The sequence below is a fragment of the Drosophila subobscura genome, chromosome O (assembly GCF_008121235.1).
Source record: "Drosophila subobscura isolate 14011-0131.10 chromosome O, UCBerk_Dsub_1.0, whole genome shotgun sequence".
In the NCBI taxonomy this organism is placed as follows: Eukaryota; Metazoa; Arthropoda; class Insecta; order Diptera; family Drosophilidae; genus Drosophila; species Drosophila subobscura.
Window position 1 is genome coordinate 19,358,394 of NC_048533.1, and position 21,218 is coordinate 19,379,611.

Below are 21,218 nucleotides of genomic sequence, written 5' to 3' on the forward strand. Positions count from 1 at the left end.
AGTGGCCAGAGGCCAGGCAGCAGCAGCTGCACGGAAGAAGAAGTGTCTCTGTGTCTCTTCATTGTTATAGCTACTAACTATATCTCTACTTCCATTTAGATTGTATAATTCATCATATTTTTCTACCTAATATAAATGAAAGAAATGCAGAAAGCAGCCTGCAAAAATCAAAGGCAATATGATGATAAGATGCGTAGAACAAATTCATTTTGTATTTGCGCATCTTTCCATGAATATTGTCTGCTGCAGAGCTCAGATCGTACTCCAGACAATGCGATTGTCTTGTTACAGCAAAGAGCAGAGTATTCCTTAAGCGAAAATTTAGTGTCTAGGGTTTTTGATTAGTGGACTATAAAACAAAAAAAGAAAAAACGATTGTTTAATTAGAGCGAATTTTATGAATCATTTTCTTCCTCTCTCTTTTTTTTCTCGGTTTTAACACAAGTTTGTAAAACGAAACAGAAACGAAATCGTAAATCGTAATGGATATAGAATGTCTTTTGTAGACGCAGCTTCAATTCATTTATTATATTTTTACGTTTTATTAATAATAATTATTAATAAATTATTATAATTAATTTATAATAATTCACTGCGGATCTCATTCATTTAGTGTGGGGGTTTCTGTTCTCTGTTCTCTGTTCTTTCTTCTGTGTTCTGTGTTCTCGGTTTCCATTTATATTTCGACAAAAAAAAACAAACGTTTGCAAGCGGCGGTTAATTCTGATCAGTGGAGGAGGACTCCTTGGCCTCGGCTTCGGCAGCGGCATCTACTTCTTCGCTGGTCACCTCCATGGCCGGCACGCGTACATCATCGCTGCTGTCGGGCTGCTGGACGAGCACCTTCTTGGGACTGGGCTCCATGCTGTCCGCCTCGGCAACGGCGGCTGTGGTAGTTGGTGCGACGACGACTGCGGCGGCTTCGTCATCGTCATCATCGTGTGTGGTCGATTCGGGCTGCAGGCTGGCGGCAGCCTCAGAGGCGACACCATTTTTCGTATCCTCGACGGAGCATTCTTCGGGATGGGTAAGCTTGCGGCGGGCAATGCGGTCGCAGAGGGACTTGTGCAGCTGGGCAATGTCCGCTGGACGGCCCATGGCAAGGAAGATCTTCAGGGAGCCCGAATTATCGATGGCAGTCAGACGCAGTGACTTGGGGCTGGCCCGTTCGGCCACCATGGCCGCCCAGACTTTGGTGTTCAGCAACAAGCGGAGGTTGCCCGAGGTACGGAAGACAACGCGCGAACAGTCACGTTCGCCCTTGACATCGTTGAGGCGCAGACTGCCGCGTCCCCGCTCCTCCCAGTTGCTGTTGACAAAGGCGAACAGCTTGCAGCTGACATCGACAATATTCAGTTCGTCCTCCTCCCCGGTGAAGGTCTCCACCTCCTCGTACTTGCGCTTCTGGGCGCGGCTCTCCTCGTACTCGCGCGCCACATCCGTCAGGCTCTTGGCCTCTATGGCCTCAGATTTGTTGTTGTTGCTGCTGGAGCTGGATGAGGCAGCTTCGCTGCTGTCTGTGGACTGGGCAGCCTTCTGAATGACGCTGGAGAATAGAAGCTGCGATGAAGAAGAGGGTTCCTGTGTCTGCTGCGATTGCGATGTGGTGGCTGCCGCCTCAACATTTTCTTGGTCTGTGTTGGTATTCTCCGAGGAGCTGCCTGGGACTGCAGCAGCCGCATGGCCGTCATGGCCAACGCCGACCACACGCTCGTGCACATTCTGGCCGAAGACATAGCCAGTGGTCTGGACATGTGGCATATTGGTTTTGGCCGCTCCGAACATGCTCGAGCGTTCGATGCCATTGCTGCGAAGCTTGGTCAGCGGATCCGGCCGCTCATCAACTTCTTCGTCGTCCTTCTGTTCTGGTTTCTCCGTGGAAGATTCCGGAGCGACGACTGGAGCAGCAGCGCCAGCTGCGGAATCTTCGTCACCTTCGTCCTTGTCCTCGCGCAAAAACGGATTGTTTGAGATGTTCTCATCGTCCGACTTCTCGTTGTTGCCGGCCAGCGATGTGGAACTATTGTTGCTGCTGTTGGTCTGGGCACTCGAGCCAAGAACGGAGGGGCCAAGCACTGCCGGACGCAGCACTGCCCCGCCCAATCGCGAGGCCTTCAAGGTGAAGCCACCTCGGAAACAGTTACTTTCAACTGACGCTTCTAAAATAAAAAAACAACAAGAAAAAACAAGACTCGGATTTAGCTTCACTCTTTGCTGCAGTTGCCATGTAGGCTGCACTTTTGGACGCACTGCCGGCGAATTGCAGAGCATTCCATGCGTGAGGATTTTGCTGAAGCACTTACCATTGTTTTCCGACATAGCGTGTTTAATTTATATGTGTCAGTTTTTGTTAAATGTAATTTGCCAAATCTTTTCCACAAAGCGTTCTCTGCAAAGCCAGAGGTAGTGTTTCAAAGCGAATTTACCCAGCCATCGCAATCTTTTGGTGCCTTTTCAACACTGCGCCACTTACGATAAATTATATCCTTTCCGGGGTTTTTTGATCGACGAAATTCACTTAAATTACTATACAAATTACTGCTAAACAATTTCATTGAGATGGTTATTGATGTAATAATAAAAACGAGGAAAATTACTTAGGATTAAGTATGTGTATTTTCAAAAAGAAAATCTACATTTTGGTATATTTTTGAGGGTCGTGCGGTATATTTGATCGGTCACACTGCCAGGCACTGAAAACAAGAAAATTTACAAGTCATCGACAGATCGGCTACAATTTTTCATATTTTTAAAACATTATAGAAGTCTGTGTTTGTTTGCAAGCAGACCACAAGCTTAACCCAAAATGGCTCAGACTCTGGAAGACAAATCAATATGGGAGGATGGCGAGGAGTCGCTGGGTGAGGAGGTGATGCGTATGTCCACCGATGAGATTGTGAGCAGGACTCGGCTCATGGACAATGAAATAAAGATCATGAAGAGTGAGGTGATGCGCATCACACACGAGATACAGGCGCAAAACGAGAAAATCAAAGATAATACGGAGAAAATCAAGGTAAGGTAATTAATGTACCAGCATACAATTGAGTCTTAATTTGTCACTCTTTGTAGGTTAACAAAACGCTGCCGTACTTGGTGTCCAATGTCATAGAGTTGTTGGACGTTGATCCACAAGAGGAGGAGGATGACGGCTCCGTCACGGTGCTGGACAACCAGCGAAAAGGCAAGTGCGCCGTTATTAAAACTTCCACGCGACAGGCATACTTTTTGCCCGTCATTGGGCTGGTCGATGCCGAGAAATTGAAGCCCGGCGACTTGGTGGGCGTCAACAAGGACTCGTATCTTATTTTGGAGACCCTGCCAGCTGAGTATGATGCCCGCGTCAAGGCCATGGAAGTGGATGAGCGACCCACAGAGCAGTATTCCGATATTGGTGGCCTGGACAAGCAGATTCAGGAGCTCATCGAGGCCGTCGTGCTGCCCATGACGCACAAGGAGAAGTTTAAGAATTTGGGCATTCATCCACCAAAAGGTAAGCCAATCAGTCTTGAAATTCTAGTTGATGTGCGTGCTTTAATCTTACATCTTTGATTAGGTGTTCTTCTGTATGGGCCACCCGGTACGGGAAAAACTCTTCTGGCCCGTGCCTGTGCCGCCCAGACCAAGTCGACCTTCCTCAAGCTGGCCGGACCGCAGCTGGTGCAGATGTTCATCGGTGATGGCGCCAAGCTGGTGCGCGATGCCTTCGCTTTGGCCAAGGAGAAGGCACCGGCCATTATCTTCATTGATGAACTGGACGCCATTGGCACGAAGCGTTTCGACTCCGAGAAGGCCGGCGATCGTGAGGTGCAGCGTACCATGTTGGAGCTGCTCAACCAGCTGGATGGCTTCAGTTCGACGGCCGACATTAAGGTAATTGCCGCCACCAACCGTGTGGACATTCTGGATCCCGCTCTGCTGCGTTCCGGCCGTTTGGATCGTAAAATCGAGTTCCCCCATCCCAACGAGGAGGCACGGGCACGCATCATGCAGATTCACTCGCGAAAAATGAACGTCAGCACCGATGTGAACTTTGAGGAGCTGTCACGATCCACAGATGACTTCAACGGTGCCCAATGCAAGGCTGTTTGCGTGGAGGCCGGCATGATAGCCCTGCGCCGCTCCGCCAGTTCGGTGACGCACGAGGACTTCATGGACGCCATCATGGAGGTGCAGGCGAAAAAGAAGGCTAATCTTAATTACTACGCTTAAGGCCAGAAATTTGCAGTTTTCCCTTGCTAATCGATCTATAAAAAATAATAATAAAAGCCAGAAAATGTACGAAATTCTAAAACAGAAAAGTATTTGCATATTTTTACATTTTTGCTTGTTTTTGTTTTGCTTTCTTATTGATCAGTACAACATTTATAATTTGAGTACGATAAAAGGTCTTTTTAGAGTTAATAAAAATATTAAATCGGGGCGAAATTAGATGATAAATATTTACACGCACACTAAATTAAACTAGAAGGGAGGGTGGGGGATGAATTAACCAACTAATCAGTGGGATCGAGAGCATTCGCATTGGCATTGGCATTGGCGCTACTCGACGTCGCCTCTGTCGCTCCGTTGCCATTAGACGTCGTCGCCTTGGATGTGCCAGCAGACGTTGTTGGATCTGGTTCAGGTGCGGGTGCCGGTGCAGGTGCAGGTGCAGCTGCTGGAGCGGGTGCTGCTGCTTCGGCCACTGCCGGTGGTACCAGCTGAACTGGCGCAGCAGCGGCCAAATCATTTGCGAGCTGTTGCTCAGGCTGCTGGAATGGCCGCCGAGTGTACATGATAAAACCCAACAGCAGTGTCAGCAAGGTAATCGTATACAAATCCCAATTGGCGGCGATGTTTTCATCCAAAAGAAAGATGAATCTATACGGGGACTGTGAGACAAGAATATTTGTTATATATTTAAACCCTTTCTCTATATTTATAGATATCCTACCTCTTTGATTGATTCAATCTTTGCCAGCACCTGCAGCTTCAGTAGCGCTATGGCCACTGGCACTTTGGCGTCTGCATTCGTCTCGGCAGCCAGATCGTACAGCCGCTTGGCCAGATGCCTGTCCTTCTTCATGCCCAGCCCCTGCTCATGCATGTAACCCAAATTGAACATGGCCTGGGCATTGTACTGCTGCTCCGATGCTTTCCTACACAGAATAAAGTATTAGTTAGCAAGTTGTAACAATCAAACAAACAGAACAAACCTGTATAGAGCCGCAGCTGTCTCGAAATCCTTCGACGTGCCCCAGCCATAATAGTAGTAGTCGCCCAGCTTGACCTGTGCAGCCGAATAGCCCTGGCCAGCAGCCCGCTTCCAGTAATAAAAGGCTCTTATCAATTCCTCGTGCCGGTCATTGAACACATGCACCTCCTCGCGGTCCAGCAGAAAGGCGGCATTGCTCTGGGCCACCTCGTAGCCAACCTCGCCCATCAGGGAGTACTGCATGTAAGCCTCATCGATGCGATTCCGCTTGTAGTCGCCATACGCATGCATCAGTCTGTTGCTCCAGCGACCGCGCTCCGCCACAGACTTGAAGAACTCCACAGCTGCTGGGCAGGAGCGCAGCATACCCATGCCGTAGGCATGCATAACCCCAAGATTGTAGTAGGCCAACACATGGCCCGACTGAGTGGCCAAATTGAAGTACTTGAGGGCCAGCTTGTAGTCAGTCTTGACGCCATTTCCAGCTGCAAAAGAAAAAGAGAATGTACCCAAAACTTCGATGGAATTTCGTGCACTTACTGAAATACATGGTGCCCAGTTGCAGCTGTCCATCTACCCATCCTTGGTCGGCTGCCTGTGTGAAGTAGGACAAGGCCTTGACTGGATCCTTGGGCACACCCAGGCCCTTTAGGTACATGACACCCAAGCCGCTCTGACCCACAGGATCACCCATTTCCGAGGCCTTGGAGAAGTACTGATTGATGGAAAGACAAAAACGTAAGTAACAGGGGAAATCAAATGAATCAAACATTCACTCACCTTAAAGGCCGTTTCATTGTCTGCCTTGATCTGCTCACTGCCCTCCAGGTAGAGTTTGCCCAAAAAAGCAAAACCAATGGCATTGCCCGCATTGGCCGCGAGGGTGAAGTATTCCAGTGCCTTCTGATGATCCTGCTGAATGGCTTTGCCGCCCTGATAGTACAGCTGCCCCAGTCCCACCTGCGACTGCACATCACCCTTGTCGGCCAGCAGTTGGTAGTAGTCGACAATCTCGGTCTCGTGGCTGCCGGGATTCTCCAGCTCATCCAGCAGCCGCACGCGATGCACAACCGGACCATTGGCGAAGGTTACCTTTGAGGCCACCTTCTTGGCCACGCGCTTGTACTGGATCAGTGCCTTCTCGCAGCTGATGGGCACATTGATGCCGTACAGGTAGCGATAGCCCAGTGCCATTTGTGCCAGAGTGTCGTCGCCCAGGGCGGCCAGAGTGTAGTGGATCAGGGCCAGCGGCTGGCTCACATTTTTGCCACCAACTCCGGCCGAGTACATGAATGCCAGTCCCATGTGGGCCGAGGGCAGACCCTCGTTGGCCAAGCTCTCAAACTCATCGGCAGCATGATGGAAATCGAACTCCATCCAGTGGCCCATGAGCACGGCCCAGGCGAGTGCAGCTCGGGCTTCCTGATGATTGAAGGCCGCCGCCTTCTTGAGCAAGGTGAAGACCACCCGTTTGTCCGTGCGCGGCTTGGCGAGCATGTCCATGGCATTGTTGTACATCAGTTGGGCTGAACAGGAGATGAACCTCTTGTTAGTTGGCATGACCAAGAGGTGGGCAACAAAACTCACCTTCCAGCTGCTCCGGAGTTAGCTCGACGGCGGGGGGCTCGGCAGTGCCCTGTCGCATGGCCTCGATTTTCTCGATCTCAGCCTTTAGCTTCTGTTGCTTCATCAGACTGTCGTTCCAGAGGCGTTCGAATAGAGCAGCTGGCATCACCCGTGTCCCGAAATCTGTGGCATCCTTTGGTTTGGACGCCTTCCGTTCATTGCTGAGGGCCGGCGCCCGGGACTCTGTCTCGGCTGTGGTTACCTCTTCAGTGTCGGCCTGACTGGATGGCTCACTTGCTGGTAAGCTGGTGTGAGCTGCTGTGGGGGTTTCGGTTGTGGCTGTGGGGCCCTGCAGCTCGGCTCGCAACAGCTGGCCGCGCTTGGCCAGGAGGAGCATTAGGAGGCACATCCATTTGGTTAGGTTCATGCTGCTGCGGTCTCTGTGGCAAATTGGAAAATTTCAACATCAATTCTAAAGTAACACAAAGTTTAATTTTTGGCTTTTCTTTGCCTCTCTTTACGTCTCTTTACTTCTGACGTGTTGACGTTATTTACTTCTTCTTCTCGCGGGAGGGGAGCGGGTGGGAGCCCAGCAGATTTACGGCTTATTCACTGTTCGATTGTGCTGATTATCGCTGGTGCATTTTCAACCACTTATGATCAGTGATGGATATACCTAGGCCACCTTTTGCTAATTTTTCACACGTAAGATTCTTTAATTTTTTTTTGTTGCAATATATTTAGTGTTTAGTGTTGTGAGTGGGCAGCAGACAGTGTATTGCCAGTGTTGCACAGTCGCGAGGGGAAAACATACGTTATGCAAATGGTGCGGGGCAGCGCAGGTGGACTGGACGTACATTTCAGATCTCAGACGATATTGGGGTGATAATTTGGGTGTAGAGTGTATACTAATTAGAAGGCGAGGAAGACATTGTGCACACGTGAATCACACTATTGTCTCGACCGACCAGCAGCTGAGTAACCGGCATGGAGATGAGTGTAAGTAGCGCGAGATTAGTGCCAGACACGATTGGACAGCTTCAAAAGCCTCTGCCTCATCGCACACCGAAACCAGTTCCAAAGCGCGCCTCAAGCAAGACAGACAAGACAACCGACCATATTCTGTGTTCATGCTCATCTGCCCCCCTCCCGACTAGCTGGTGAAAGTTTACAGCTGTTGCGCGCGCTCCACTCTCCCCACGCTGCCCGAAAACGGAATAACTATTCCATTTATTATTTAAGGCTGCCATGTTTGCCCGTGTATCCTTCTACCCCACCCTGCTCTACAATGTCCTGATGGAGAAGGCTTCCGCCAGGAATTGGTACGACCGCATTGATGACACCGTCATACTCGGAGCACTCCCCTTTCGGAATCAAGCCAATGACGTAAGTAAATGTGAATTAATCCCCGCCACAACTTAATCTAGAGCTTGGATTGATCAACAGTTGATTGAGAAGGAGAACATGAAGGCTGTGGTGTCCATGAACGAGGACTATGAGCTGACGGCCTTCTCCAACAATACGGAAAAGTGGAGGAAACTGGGCGTCGAGTTCCTACAGCTGGCCACCACCGACATCTTCGAGTCGCCCAACCAGGAGAAGCTCTTCCGTGGCGTGGAGTTCATCAATCAGTTCCTGCCCCTGTCGAAGCGCATCAGCGGCTTAGGCTCCACGCAGACGCCAGAGAATGTTGGCTCTGTCTATGTACACTGCAAGGCAGGAAGAACGCGCAGTGCCACCTTGGTCGGCTGCTATCTGATGATGGTGTGTTAAAGGTTCACTTTTCAAGCAATGGAATGGGTAATGGAATCTATTGTTTTGCAGAAAAACGGCTGGACCCCAGACGAAGCTGTGGATCACATGCGTAGCTGCCGTCCGCATATTTTGCTGCACACCAAACAATGGGACGCGCTCAGATTATTCTACACAAATAATGTGGTGGCAAAGTCATGACCTCAGGACCTGTACACAATAGCACAAGATGTTTATTGCCTAGATTATCATACGTAACTAGAACTGCCTGTTCCCACTTATGTTACCCAACTAATTGTTTAGGTGCAGTTGTTGAAATACATTTTTGTACAAAACATGTGCGCCCATTCCATTCTCTTTTTACAATTATTTATTTAGTGCCTATACGTTTGCCGAGCCGTGGATGTGAGAACACACAAAAACTATCAATAAATAACGGGGGTGGCTTTTGCGTGTTGCAGTTTATAAACTTTGTTGAATACTTCGGACTTAGGACTGCTGCTTCTCCTCAGCATCCTTGCCCTTGATGGCCCAGAAGCGCTTAATGCCGTTGGCTAGACCCACATCGTTTTGGATATAGTAGAAGAGACCTCCCAGAGTGGCCACCGAGATGACGATGAGCGCAATGTGTGCCACCTTTGGCAGAATATTTCCCACCACAGCTGGACGCATGTAGTCGACAACCATGGCCTCAACGCCCCTGTAAAATGTAATTGTAGCTCAGTGATTCGATTTTGCCTCTGGAGTTACTTACCAATGAGCGTGAATGACCACAGAAATGGCAAGCAGTGCATCCAGTATCTGGGATGGAGCAATGAAGGCCGCTGGGATAATTGCCAGCAGACCAGCCGACACTAGGCGTTCCAGTGTCCACAAGGCGGTGTGGCTGGACCCAGCCGAAGCCATGCGTGGTGCACTCACAGAGATCTCACGAACTACGGGCTGAAAAAACAGCAGGCAGGGTAGGGATTATCGTCCTACATAATTCTGGTTTGGTCCGCTGTTTGTACTCACCGCAACTATCTTGGTCAGAGCCAGAGGCTTGAGAGTCTGACGTTGGGCATTGGCCACAATTGTGGAGTAGGCCTTCAGTGGAGTAATGCGCGCTGACTTAACGAGATTTGCGGCTAATTGGGGGGATACGAAACCAACAAACAGTTTGGTTATATAATAAAAACTGTTTCCTGCCAGGCCTCGCGAACTCTGGCAATTCATTTAATGCTTACCATTACAGCGGACGGCGCCACGCAGGACCAAGGATAGCGACATGATGCTTGTGGTAGGAAATAGTAATTTTTTACAATTTACAAAAATTCACTCGGTTCCTTCGGCAATACTTCCAACTCGTTTTAAAATTGTACAACACTGAAAGCAGAGCTGCTTGGTTTCGACTCTATCGCTCAGTACAGTTATCGAAATACAAACGAGAAATTGCTTCACACATTTTATTAAAAACATTTGAGATTCATTCGGGGACGGAACTGCGGACACTAATTAAAATCTTGACATGGGTTTTTCGTTTACTTACAAACTAGCTTACAAATTTCGTCTAAAAAGGCAGATATTTGCATTGAAAGGCACACCGACATTTTCTACGTATTAAAAAGACATGGAATGAAAATTAAATGGACGGAACGTAATTCCTTCGTTGGTAGAATTAAGAATACTTTGAACTCAGTGAGCGACTAAATATTTGCAAAGCATACAAGCCATAGCAAATGCTGTGGCTAGCTTGCCATTTATGGCCGACGCTCCGGCTCTGTAGAAATCCCAGTCGAAAATTATGTTTGAGGCATCGGATGGTCGCCAGGGATTTAAGCCATCGTCAAAGTACATGGGGCAGTCGTCGCGTTCACGCTCGTATTCAACAGCATCGATGGCCACCGCAGCACCCTCCGAATGGTTCCAAGAGGTCACATCCTGCTCCAGCTTACAAAAGGCGCCCACAGCCTGCGACATTAGCACACGATTGAGGTCGGCGCGCTGATACACCCAGCAGCGGTACTTGGAGAGCGGATCCAAGTCGTCGTAGGTAATCATATAGGACTTTAGATTCTCCTTCCAGAAGCCAATGCACTTCATGCGATAATCCGGATCACTGTAAATGTCCACCGGCCTTCCCAAATGATCCACAGACAGGCAATAGTTTTCATCGACAGCCAATTCCTTCTGGTCCGTATCGCAGACGGACAAATCGGAGATATTCTGCTTGCAATGAATATCCGGACGGGGACTCAGCGTGACACCACCAAGGATCCTGCAAAAGATTTGTAATTAACAATTTTTACCATTTAGAAATTAATTTTCAAACTTGCCTCGTCCTGAAGGGATGCTCTCCTCTTTGTGTAAAGTTGAATTTGCCAGCCACCGGACAGCGGACGGGCACTGGATTTCTGGCAAGGAACAAGTCGTACTTCCAGGCCTCCGAATTGGGGAACTGCACCCAAGAGCACACCGTACTAAAGTCATCCTTGATCACAGCCAAGCCCCTGCGGTAGCGTATGATATTATGATGGCGGGGCATGAAATCGAAGCACACATAATCCTTTTGACATCCATCGACCGTGAGGCGGGCCATCATCACCCGATTGCCACGACGCTCGCGGCACACATAAATCGTCTTGCGGTAGCGCGCCTTGTCGGGATAATACGTCTCGTTTATGTGCGTCTCACTGATGGACACATCGGCGTCAATGTTGGCCGTGTTCACCCACTCGCCGCTAAAGTTTTGCGGCAGCGTGCAGCCCGGTTCCACAAACTCAGCTTTGACGGGGGTCAGCTTCAGGCGCTCAGGCGACGTCTCAGGCGTTTTCAGTGTATTGCACTCGGCCGTGATGGAGACACCAACATAGAGATCATCGTCTCGATTCTTGAGGAAGCAACGATATTTCTCATCTTTGCGCGATTCCTTGGTGTTTGCCACTGCGAAGTAATGGTTCTTTCCGACAAACCAATCGCCCAGGCAACTGAACTCAACGGGGCCGCTGAATGTGCCATCCATGCCCTCGCATTTCTGATAAGTGATGTTGAACTTTTGATTCTGTATCAGAAACTGGGTGCCAGCTGTTTGGCACGACTGTATGCGTGCATCCGGCTGATCGCACACACCCGTGAAACGGAAACGATTCTGCACAGAGAGAGAAATGTTCAGCTCTTAATTGTTCTTAATTAATTAGGTTGGAAATGGAAGACCTACTTGATATGTAAAGTGCCACACGCCCTCTAGCGAAGAGCGGCAATTGATGGGCACAAAGTTCTCGTTGAAGAGCGTTATCAGCTGCTGGTCATCCTTAATGCCCCTGCAGATGTTCTCCACCGTTGGCTTCTGGCCGGGGGGCAAGCTCAGGCACGGACCCTCATATTTTTCAAAGACATTCAACGTGCGGATTTTCGTGTTGACACAATGATAGCAGTCCTTTGTGCGTTCTTTGAACACAAATGAGTACTCATCCCCGTGATGGCGCTGGTAGTTGATGCAGTAGCCACGACTCGACATGGATGTGGCGTCGATGACCGTCTGTGTGGGAAGGCCGACCTCCCATGAAAACCAAGATCCCTGCAGTATCTTCGGTATAATACAGTTGCGTTGCTCAATTTGATTTTGATTAAATTGTGCAAGCGCTAAAAATAAACAACCATTTCAAGATTAGGCAAAAATCATATGAATCACATTGAAGCTGCTGGCTTTGCTCCCCACAGGCGGGGCGCGCTTGGGTGTGGCTTGGGAATGAAGCACGCGTACTGACCTGAGCTCAGGAAGCCCAAAAGGCAGATAACCCTTAGGTAAATATTCATATTGAGACTACAATGGTTACACTAAACAGCTAAACATAGTTTTAAAATGTAAACGGATGGAATAAATGGACAAAAACGTATTTTTACACAAAAACAAACACGCAACAAACAAATTACACCAAAACCAAGCCTGGCTTTACAACACTGAACGTAGTTAACCATGCGCAACTTGCAGCACTGGGGCTGTTGTCTTAAATAATATTCGATTGTTGGCCATTAACAGTTACATTTGAAAAGTTAAGTTTACTATGTGGAAGATCACTGATGCGGATGACTAGTGGTCTCCGAAACAGTTTATTCATGTCCAAGTCTACAGCCCAAAGATTTACTTACATTATCTAGCTCCTTGCTAATAAAACAATGTGTCTGGCTGATTACAGAAATGAGCTACTTAGCAACCGACACAGGCAGACAATAGCTGGCCGTTGAGCCGCTAAATTGCATTTAACGCTGTCTGGCACGACCAGACTCGGACTCGGGACATCGACCTGAACGCCCCCGCAATTATTTTGTTGAACTGCAGTTTGGACTCTGCGGCTCTGTCGTCACTTGTTCTAAATTAGCGCCATATAATTCGATAGTTAATCAGGCGATTATTTGCCTGTACAATTACTGAGATAGACATCAAAGTGATTCACTTGCTTGGAGTTCCTAATTTAAACACACGTAAGTGTGTGTGGGTATAATCCGGTTGCACTTTGGAACTCATTCAGAGCTTTGCTTTCTATAATGGCATGGCATGTTTCCGATAAGCATTGGAACAAATGTCGAGTCGAGGTGCACGACGGTGTTTGTGCATACGGAGAGAGCGAGGCGGTGCGAAGCGAGCGTCCCCTTCTGTACGATCCTTATCGCTCGCGGGTGTTAAGGGTCAAATCGAGCATGATGCGAGTGGTGTCCAGAAAGTGGACGAGTACCAGTACCAGTGCCCGTGCAATTTCGAATTTAGTCTGTATACACATACCGTCCGTACCGCTTAAAAGGGAGGCGCGATCGGATCGAGCAACTTAGAACGCGAAGCGATTTCGGGAATTCAAATACAAGCACGAATCTTTAGCAGCAGCCAGACAGTAGCGATTTAGCCAGTGACCGAAACAGTTGACTTACAAAGCGAGTCTCCTCACACACAAACACACACCACACACATACACAAATGGGTTAGTTAGTGCATCATGTGATCCAATCCAATTAAATATAACAACAAAATCCTTTTTGAAGCAACTGCAACTATCGGCAGTGGGCTCCACCTGGAGGCCATCGATCGCATTGGCTCGATCCCGTTGGTTGAGTCGAGCGTGAAGCGTGTAGAGAACATCTATGGCAAAGTGAAGAACAACAATCGTCTGTTCTCCTGGTACTTTGAGGCCGCAGAGGCAACCATTTCGGCCGCCTATGGTTCCGTGCAGCCAGCTGTGAAACTTTTCGAGCATCCCCTGAAGCGCCTGGACAATGTCATGTGCAAGAGCCTGGACATACTGGAGCAGCGTATTCCGCTGGTCTATCTGCCACCCGAAATGGTAAGTACACGGCGACTGGCCACTGTCCGCCAATGTGGCTTGATTCGCTTACAAAAAAGGCAATTATCTTGTGCTTAAAGATGTATTGGAACACTAAGGAATACATGTCGGATCATCTGGTGCGGCCCGTCCTGAAGCGTGCCGACTCTGTCAAGCAGATTGGCAACGCTGTGCTGGAGAGTCCACTGACCACCTATGCGGCGGATCGCATCGATGGAGCCTTCACAGCCGGCGATAAGTTTGTGGACAAATATCTGGTGCCCATCAGCACGGATCAGGATCAGACAGACGGTGAGTAACCTTGAGACAAGGTGCACTCATCTCACGCTCTGCTGCGGCTCATCATTTATTTTTAAATTCCAACGTTGCGATGTGGACAGCTAGTTGTTGGGAGGTTATCTCTTGAGACGAGATAAGCGGTGGCTCAGGGGTCTGTCCGATCGATCGGTCGCTCGCTCGTTCAAGTCGCTGTTACACAAAGCAAATCTACAAATCATGTGGGAACGGCACTTGAAATTATATTTTGATGTTTGAATATATCCGCTTTGCAGCGCCGCAAGAGGATGATAATGTGGCGGCGAACGAGAAGGGTGCCATCAAGGCGATCCATCACGGTCAACGATTCTCCCGCAAGCTGAAGCGACGCCTTACACAAAGAACGATTGCAGAGGCCCGTGCCCTAAAGAAACAGAGCAAGGAGGCCATCCATGTGCTCATCTATGCGGTGGAATTGGTAAGCGCAAACTGGCTGCTAGCAACCAACACATGTCTAACACATCTTGTGCGTCCTCCTGCAGATTGCAACGGATCCCAAACAGGCCATGCAAAGAGCCAAGGAACTGTGGGCGTATCTCAGCGCAGATGAGCCCGAGAATCAGGCGAGGCCAGCCACCCTGGAGCAGTTGATTGTGCTGCTCACCAGGGAATCGGCCAGAAGAGTTGTGCATTTGGTTAACTTCAGTGCCACTGTGGCATCCAACATACCCAGGTGAGTGTCTCTCTCCCTTCCCCTTTGGTGATTCCACACACTAAACGTGCACTTGATCTCCCGCAGAAACCTGGCACACACCACCACAGAAGTGGCTCACCAAATCGTGTGCATTAACCATCGCATCATCACAATATCTCGCCTGGACAAGGTCAAGAGCCTGTCCAAGGAGGAGGCTGAATCTCTATTAAAGCGCGCGCTTGCCTTCTATGGCAATCTGCAGGGTCTGACCAACAGTTATCTGGTAAGAAGGATGCACCGCACCCTCCATCGATTACTGACTAACGAAATTGTCCTTGCAGGAACGTGTGGCCAACTTTCTGTCGGGACGCATTGAGGCGGAGAAGGTGACGGGCACCGATAGCGCCACAAGCAATCACAGATCATCGAGAAGGCGACAGGATAATAACACAAACAATTACTCAGCGGCCCACAACAATATAAATGGTGTCTACTAGGAAATTGAGTTTTTTATTGCAATCGTATTTTTATGTCTTATAATAGAGTTTTGGTTTTGCTTGCACATCCGCACAAATCATTAAACGTTATTAATTTTTTTACACTTAACACTGAATATTATAGATTGTTTTTTTTACTTAAACAAATGCTCCTTATAGTACTTTAACTCTTGTATGCTCTCCATGATGTCTTCGAGGCTGCGGTGTGCAAATGCCTTGCGCGGCGCAGCTTTGGCCACATCGGGATGCCATCTCTTGGCCAGCTCCTTGATGGTGGAAACATCCACGATTCGATAGTGTAAATATTCGTCGACGGGCGACATGTATTTGCGTAGAAACAGGCGATCCATATAGACAGAGTTACCGGCCAGGGGACACTTGCACTCGGGGATATTTTTCTGCAGGTAGGACATCACCAGACCCACCGCCTGGTCGGGCGTTACATCAGAGCTGCGGCAACGTTCGATCAGGCCGGACTCGTGGTGGTGCTTAATGCACCATTCGTTCATGTTTTTATACACCTCCTCTGGGTGGCTGATGGCAAAGCAGGGTCCCTCGGACTTTATGTTCAGATCCTTGTCGGTGATGATGCACGAAACCTCCAGGATTTTGTCCGTATCTATGTCAAGGCCAGTCATCTCTAGGTCCATCCAAACGAGATCCGTCTCGGCATCGGCCAAACTTGTGGTTGTGCTCATTTTTCGGCATTGTATTATCTCCCGCCTACCTCGTACTTGTAGGAACCTACCGCCCACAAACAATCCTAGGCGCTTTAACTCAGCAAGCATGGAAAATTGTGTGTACAATTTTCAACAGGTAATCGCGAAAACAACCACCATGTGGACAGTGGCATTCGATAGAATATCGTACAGTCAGTTCACAGCACTGGAAACGAAATAACTGTCATCATTTGTCAACACTGCCTGGTACAGTGCGTTTTTAACAAAAAGTCAATTTTATTGCTAGGGGAAAGCGGAAAAGAATCAAAATATAGTAATATAAGAGATAAGAAAGCCACACACACAATGTCCTCCTCATCAGCCAGAGAGCAGCCGAGCACGTCGAAGGAGTCGTTCGAGGACTTCTACACCGAAGTAAGTTTAATGGATGGCAATGCCAGCGCAATACCAGGTTGTGGTTGTGGGGCCCTCCCATAACAGCCAACACACACACAACGCAACACACATTTATTATTATTTGCATTGTACACATAAATAAACGATTTTGTGACTATATTCGCAGGTGAAAGAAATTGAAAAACGCGATTCTGTACTAACTCCTACTCAACAAATTGATCGTTTACTTCGTCCAGGTTCCACATACTTCAATCTTAATCCATTCGAAGTGCTCCAAATCGAACCAGAGGTCGAGGTGGCCGATATTAAAAAGCGCTACCGCACCTTATCCATTCTGGTTCATCCGGACAAGAATCACGATAACCAGGAGCGTGCCCAACTTGCATTCGACATTGTATCGCGTGCCTGGAAAATCTTGGAGAATGATTTGTCGCGAAAAAAGTGCCTTGAGGTGTACGAGGAGGCGAAGGGACGAACGGATAAAATGGTTTGACATGACACTCATTACCCACTCTCACATTTTCTTAATCTTTTTGCTTTGCCCACAGATTGCAGAGAAACGCAAAAAGCTTAAAAAGGAGGGCAGACCCATGGAGCCCATACCAGAGGATGATCCCACGAAGTACAAGCATGCCATTTACGTAATGGTTATGAAGCTGTTCGCCGATATGGAGCGTCGCCGCCAGAAACTGGACCAGCGCGACCAGGAGGAGCGCAAGCGGAAGCGAGAAACCGAAATCGAGGAGGAGGAGCGCATCAAATCGGATCGCGAGTGGCAGCAAAATTTCGAAGAGTCCCGCCAGAGTCGCGTGAACAGCTGGCATGACTTCCAGTCGGGCACCAGCAAATCAAAGAAGACTAAAAAACAAAAGCACATGACTGGCATGATGGTGCCGCCCAAGTTCAAGCCAGAGTCCCGATGAAAATGCCTCACCAGCGCGACGATCCATCGTTTCGCTGCTGCAACAAATATTTTTACACTTTTATAAGTCTCCCCCATTTGGAAATGTAATTGACACACGTGCATGATAAATAGTTTTAAGAAATTCAATTTCAATTCCTTGTCGGGCTATGCCCCACTCCTTACAGTTCCGTGTACAGACTGGCAGTGAAGACAATGTCTCGCTTGATGGCCGCCGATGCCTCCTCCATTTTGGCTTGAAGTCCGGGATTTCCTATGCGTATCGCTGCCGTTTTAACGTCGCGCAGCGTCTCATCCAGCTGCTGTATGCAGCGCACAATGATGCCCTCCTGCACTTCGGTCAGTTTCATAATCTCGGCAAAAGGCTGCAGGAATAATCAACAACAATCAGTCGTAAAATCTTAGATGCTGCTGCTGCTGCTTACCTTATTCCTGGCCCACTCATAGACCACCTCGAGCAGGCCAAAGTTGAGGCGACTCTCCGATTCAGTGGACGCCTGGAAACGTTGCTCCTCGGCAAGAATTTTGTCGCTGATCTGCTCGAAGGCAGCCACGCACTCCTTCAAGGGCTCCGGTATGGACGGCTCGCCCTGGATCTTGGCCTGAAACACCAGGCCCGACAGCAGGGCAGCGATCTCCGCTGGCTCGAGGTCATTGAACATGTTGCAGAGAATCAGTTCGGTGATGAGCAGCTCGTTCTGGCCCATCTCGCAAGCCACTTTGCCCTTGAGCGTCACCTCGTTCTGCTCATCGATGTAGTTGAGGGCGTGCAGGACCTTCAGCTTGTTGCAGTAGTCCGGATAGAGGGACAGATTCTTGGCCGAGTTCTTGAAGCGCAGCTCCTCGATGTGAATCTCCAGCATACGGCGCTCATAGACCTTGGCAAACTCCTGCTCGAAACCGGCAATATTCGTGTGTGGCAGCAGCTCCGCCACTTGGCGCCCCAACTGCTCGACAGACTGCAGCAGATCCACTTCAGTGTCCGCATTCACATTGATCTCCTTGGCCAGATTGATGTACTTGATGCTGTCCGCATTGGCGATGTAATTCTCATTAAGTTGATGCAGATCGGCCACCGCCTTGACCACCGTTGCACCCGGTGGTGTGTCCTTGAAGCGCTCCAGCTGCCGCTGCTCCCAGTTGCGTATCACAATGTCCGCATCCACCTTGAACGTGGACTTGGTGATGGCCACAATATCGATGGCCTTGATGTCCAGCACAGCATGACCGCCAATGCCCTCCGGCTGGAAGAACTTATTCTTGGGCGTCAGCGAGAGTATTTTGTAGTAGAATTCCCCGCGATTGAGCAGCAGGCTGCCGTCCGTCTCCTTGCCCTTGAACTGGTGATCCAAGACGAGCACCTTGTACATGGTGTCCTTGCCCAGCACAGACTTGATGTTCAGCAGAATGCCCAACTTGTTGTAGTGCTGGCCCTGCGTGACGACAAGCACGCGACCCACCTTCAGTTCCTTCTGGATTTTGGCCTGGGTAACGATGAATTTCTGCAAGGAACGAACTTTTGGCATTAAAAGAGAGAGAAGCTAACTCTTGGGGCTAACCATAACACGATGCTTCTCCTTCCAGTAGTGTATGGACTTGTCGTAGAACTGAACCAGCGGCTGCAGATGCTCACCCAGGGCGGGCAGCATGGCGAACTTGTCCTCGGCAATGCGCAGCTGCTTCTGCTGCGTGGGCAGCTGCAGCTTCTGGTTGAACTCCTTGAAGCTGAACTGCATAATGTCCTCCACCTTGATGCTCTCGATGCGCAGGCAGGTGAGAATGACCGCGTACCGCAGGATAAACTGTGACTGCAGCTTCTCCGGCAGGCCGAGTATCATCGGACGCAGTTCCATCGAGGGCGGCACATTTCCCTTGCACAGCACAATCACGGTGCCGGTCTCATCGTGGCCACGGCGACCCGCACGTCCAGCCATCTGTATGTACTCGCCCGGCTTCAGATTGCGCACCTCCAGGCCGTCGAATTTCTTGTGCGAATCAAAGACCACCGTGCGGGCGGGCATGTTGACGCCCATCGAGAAGGTTTCCGTGGCAAAGAGCAGCTTGACGAGGCCATTCTGGAAAAGCATCTCTACAATCTCCTTGAGGATGGGCAGAATGCCGCTGTGATGCACACCAATGCCCCGCTCCAGGGCATCCTTGAGCACCATCACCTGGGGAATACTGCGATCCGGTGGCTTCAGCTTGGCCAAACACTGCAGAAAGAACTTTTGCACGGCGCCCTTCTCCTTCTCCGTGTTGAGATCCACCGACTGGAGGGCGGCCACATTGCTGTCGCAACGATTGCGCGACAGGGTGAAGGCCACCACGGGCATCTTGTTGTTGCGCTTGAGGAAGTCAATCAGTCCAATCCACGTGTACTGCTCCTGCTTGGCATTCACATAGTTCTTGGCCCCACTGGCGCCTGCGCCGCCCTTCGATTTGCCCTGCATCTCCTTCTTGCGCTCCACGGCCTTCTCGTAGTTGCCCTGCAGATACTTCCCATTGGCATCGACCAGCAGAAAGATGTCGTCGCGACTCTTGCCACCCGCGCCCGTGTACAGAAAGTGCTGCAGCGGCACCGGGCGCTTCAGTGTGCTGATCACATAGACCTTGCGCTTCTTGGTGCTGCCCACCCAGTCGGCCAGCTCCATGGTGTTGGGCACTGTGGCGCTCAGCATGATGATGTTGACATGGTCGGGCAGGAGGATGATCACCTCCTCCCACACATGACCGCGCTCCGGGTTGTTAATGTAGTGCACCTCGTCGAAGATCACGTACTCCAGGTCGCGGGTGATGTCGCTGCCGCAGTAGAGCATCGAGCGCAGGATTTCGGTGGTCATGATCAGGCAGGAGGCGGTCGGCTCTATCTGCAGATCGCCCGTGATCAGGCCCACATCCTTGAAGGTCTTGCGAAAGTCGCGATACTTCTGGTTCGAGAGCGCCTTGATCGGGGACGTGTAAATGGTGCGCGTGAGATCCCGCTTGGACAGCGCGATGGCATACTCGGCCACCACGGTCTTGCCTGCAGATGTGTGGGCCGCCACGAAGACATATTGTCGCTGCTCCAGCTTGAGGATCGCTTGCTTCTGGAAGACATCCAGCTCGAAGGGGAAATCCATGGCGGGGCAGGGTATCTGCTCCTTGAAGTTACTAATCGGCTGGCTAATGTCCACCATCTCCGCCCAATCACTGCTGAAGGTCTTGGCCGTGGTGGAGATGTTCAGCACCGGCTTGAGATCCGTTTTCATAATCTGATCATCCACATCCTGGTACTCGGCGCTGCCGGAGGGAAACTTTAGATCCACTTGCGGACCCTTGACAGGAACATTCTCGGTGCGCGTCATCTGCATCCATTCCTGCACATCCAGATCCTGCTCCAGATTGTCCAGCAGATCGACTGTCGTGGCTGCCATTGGCGGAGCGCCATCTCCTGGCTGTGTCTGAGCAAAGTCATGCCCTGTGGCAAAACCCGGCGGCACTGTTAGCAGACTATCTCCAAAATCAAAGCTGTCTACGTCCAGGGCGGCCATCTGCTGTCGCTGCTCGTCAAAGCCGCCCGGCCAGAAGGGATAGTTCATGTGGGAGCCACGCGTCGCCTCCTCCAGCAGGCCCGGCTCACGTTGCATGGACATCGAATTGTTGGCATTGGCCCCCACATCCTCCAGATCGACCTCCACGAACTCGAGTATCTCCCCGCTCAGGTCACGGCGCGGCTCCAGCTTGGTGCTGCCCGGGCATTTTGGGACATGCAACAGGCGCATCGGATCAATCTGCCGTGGCAGCACATCGGGCTGCGGAATGGGTATATCCGGACGCAGAATATAGCCACGCAGCTTCTCCAGGTTGTCCTCGCCGCTAATCTCGCTCATTTTTGTTAATATAATTTGTTGTTTCTTCGTTTGTTTATTTATTTTTATTTTTTTCGGTATTTAATCGACGATATTTTC

General features: G+C 49.9%; 10 protein-coding genes across 15 annotated transcripts; 4 read left to right on the forward strand and 6 right to left on the reverse strand.

Annotated features, from left to right (window-relative positions):
- Window positions 1-522: 522 nt before the first annotated feature.
- LOC117898494 (ran-binding protein 3) lies at window positions 523-2,463 on the reverse strand. Of its 2 annotated transcripts, XM_034807935.1 has the most exons (3): window positions 2,304-2,463; window positions 674-2,159; window positions 540-639 (listed from the first exon to the last, which is right to left on the reverse strand). In XM_034807935.1, exons 1-2 carry the CDS (start codon window positions 2,317-2,319, stop codon window positions 718-720), a joined length of 1,458 nt encoding a protein of 485 aa, XP_034663826.1. In that variant the 5' UTR covers window positions 2,320-2,463; the 3' UTR covers window positions 540-639; window positions 674-717. The 2 variants fall into 2 exon arrangements, with proteins under 2 accessions (XP_034663825.1, XP_034663826.1); XM_034807934.1 differs by having other exon boundaries at window positions 523-2,159.
- A 245-nt stretch (window positions 2,464-2,708) lies between these two features.
- On the forward strand, window positions 2,709-4,281 carry LOC117898495 (26S proteasome regulatory subunit 6A-B). The gene is made up of 3 exons (XM_034807937.1): window positions 2,709-3,016; window positions 3,073-3,493; window positions 3,557-4,281. The coding sequence occupies exons 1-3, from the start codon at window positions 2,807-2,809 to the stop codon at window positions 4,210-4,212; spliced, it is 1,287 nt and encodes a 428-aa protein (XP_034663828.1). The 5' UTR covers window positions 2,709-2,806; the 3' UTR covers window positions 4,213-4,281.
- Window positions 4,282-4,302: 21 nt separating this feature from the next.
- LOC117898492 (protein sel-1 homolog 1) lies at window positions 4,303-7,522 on the reverse strand. 4 transcript variants are annotated; one of them, XM_034807932.1, is made up of 7 exons: window positions 7,440-7,522; window positions 6,785-7,203; window positions 5,978-6,723; window positions 5,738-5,912; window positions 5,199-5,682; window positions 4,937-5,141; window positions 4,303-4,874 (listed from the first exon to the last, which is right to left on the reverse strand). In XM_034807932.1, exons 2-7 carry the CDS (start codon window positions 7,188-7,190, stop codon window positions 4,497-4,499), a joined length of 2,394 nt encoding a protein of 797 aa, XP_034663823.1. In that variant the 5' UTR covers window positions 7,191-7,203; window positions 7,440-7,522; the 3' UTR covers window positions 4,303-4,496. The 4 variants fall into 4 exon arrangements, with proteins under 4 accessions (XP_034663823.1, XP_034663822.1, XP_034663820.1 ...); XM_034807931.1 differs by having other exon boundaries at window positions 7,319-7,513; XM_034807929.1 differs by having other exon boundaries at window positions 7,295-7,513.
- A 71-nt stretch (window positions 7,523-7,593) lies between these two features.
- On the forward strand, window positions 7,594-8,845 carry LOC117898496 (phosphatidylglycerophosphatase and protein-tyrosine phosphatase 1). The gene is made up of 4 exons (XM_034807938.1): window positions 7,594-7,762; window positions 8,006-8,149; window positions 8,210-8,527; window positions 8,588-8,845. The coding sequence occupies exons 1-4, from the start codon at window positions 7,751-7,753 to the stop codon at window positions 8,714-8,716; spliced, it is 603 nt and encodes a 200-aa protein (XP_034663829.1). The 5' UTR covers window positions 7,594-7,750; the 3' UTR covers window positions 8,717-8,845.
- A 116-nt stretch (window positions 8,846-8,961) lies between these two features.
- On the reverse strand, window positions 8,962-9,892 carry LOC117898497 (succinate dehydrogenase [ubiquinone] cytochrome b small subunit, mitochondrial). The gene is made up of 4 exons (XM_034807939.1): window positions 9,742-9,892; window positions 9,530-9,642; window positions 9,270-9,457; window positions 8,962-9,215 (listed from the first exon to the last, which is right to left on the reverse strand). The coding sequence occupies exons 1-4, from the start codon at window positions 9,782-9,784 to the stop codon at window positions 9,005-9,007; spliced, it is 555 nt and encodes a 184-aa protein (XP_034663830.1). The 5' UTR covers window positions 9,785-9,892; the 3' UTR covers window positions 8,962-9,004.
- Window positions 9,893-10,038: 146 nt separating this feature from the next.
- LOC117898493 lies at window positions 10,039-12,423 on the reverse strand. The gene is made up of 4 exons (XM_034807933.1): window positions 12,262-12,423; window positions 11,712-12,136; window positions 10,831-11,642; window positions 10,039-10,772 (listed from the first exon to the last, which is right to left on the reverse strand). Exons 1-4 carry the CDS (start codon window positions 12,308-12,310, stop codon window positions 10,190-10,192), a joined length of 1,869 nt encoding a protein of 622 aa, XP_034663824.1. The 5' UTR covers window positions 12,311-12,423; the 3' UTR covers window positions 10,039-10,189.
- Window positions 12,424-13,269: 846 nt separating this feature from the next.
- On the forward strand, window positions 13,270-15,378 carry LOC117898563 (lipid storage droplets surface-binding protein 1). Of its 2 annotated transcripts, none has more exons than XM_034808049.1 (7): window positions 13,270-13,467; window positions 13,529-13,827; window positions 13,887-14,118; window positions 14,379-14,560; window positions 14,625-14,815; window positions 14,882-15,059; window positions 15,118-15,378. In XM_034808049.1, the coding sequence occupies exons 1-7, from the start codon at window positions 13,464-13,466 to the stop codon at window positions 15,271-15,273; spliced, it is 1,242 nt and encodes a 413-aa protein (XP_034663940.1). In that variant the 5' UTR covers window positions 13,270-13,463; the 3' UTR covers window positions 15,274-15,378. The 2 variants fall into 2 exon arrangements, with proteins under 2 accessions (XP_034663940.1, XP_034663941.1); XM_034808050.1 differs by having other exon boundaries at window positions 13,272-13,467; window positions 13,908-14,118; window positions 15,118-15,374.
- LOC117898566 (probable oligoribonuclease) lies at window positions 15,264-16,110 on the reverse strand. The gene has a single exon (XM_034808053.1). It carries the CDS (start codon window positions 16,059-16,061, stop codon window positions 15,408-15,410), a length of 654 nt encoding a protein of 217 aa, XP_034663944.1. The 5' UTR covers window positions 16,062-16,110; the 3' UTR covers window positions 15,264-15,407.
- Window positions 16,111-16,178: 68 nt separating this feature from the next.
- Window positions 16,179-17,400, forward strand: LOC117898565 (dnaJ homolog subfamily C member 8). Its single transcript, XM_034808052.1, has 3 exons — window positions 16,179-16,367; window positions 16,516-16,836; window positions 16,898-17,400. The coding sequence occupies exons 1-3, from the start codon at window positions 16,299-16,301 to the stop codon at window positions 17,270-17,272; spliced, it is 765 nt and encodes a 254-aa protein (XP_034663943.1). The 5' UTR covers window positions 16,179-16,298; the 3' UTR covers window positions 17,273-17,400.
- On the reverse strand, window positions 17,372-21,164 carry LOC117898562 (helicase SKI2W). Its single transcript, XM_034808048.1, has 3 exons — window positions 18,831-21,164; window positions 17,697-18,773; window positions 17,372-17,636 (listed from the first exon to the last, which is right to left on the reverse strand). Exons 1-3 carry the CDS (start codon window positions 21,138-21,140, stop codon window positions 17,433-17,435), a joined length of 3,591 nt encoding a protein of 1,196 aa, XP_034663939.1. The 5' UTR covers window positions 21,141-21,164; the 3' UTR covers window positions 17,372-17,432.
- Between the last annotated feature and the right edge of the window lie 54 nt (window positions 21,165-21,218).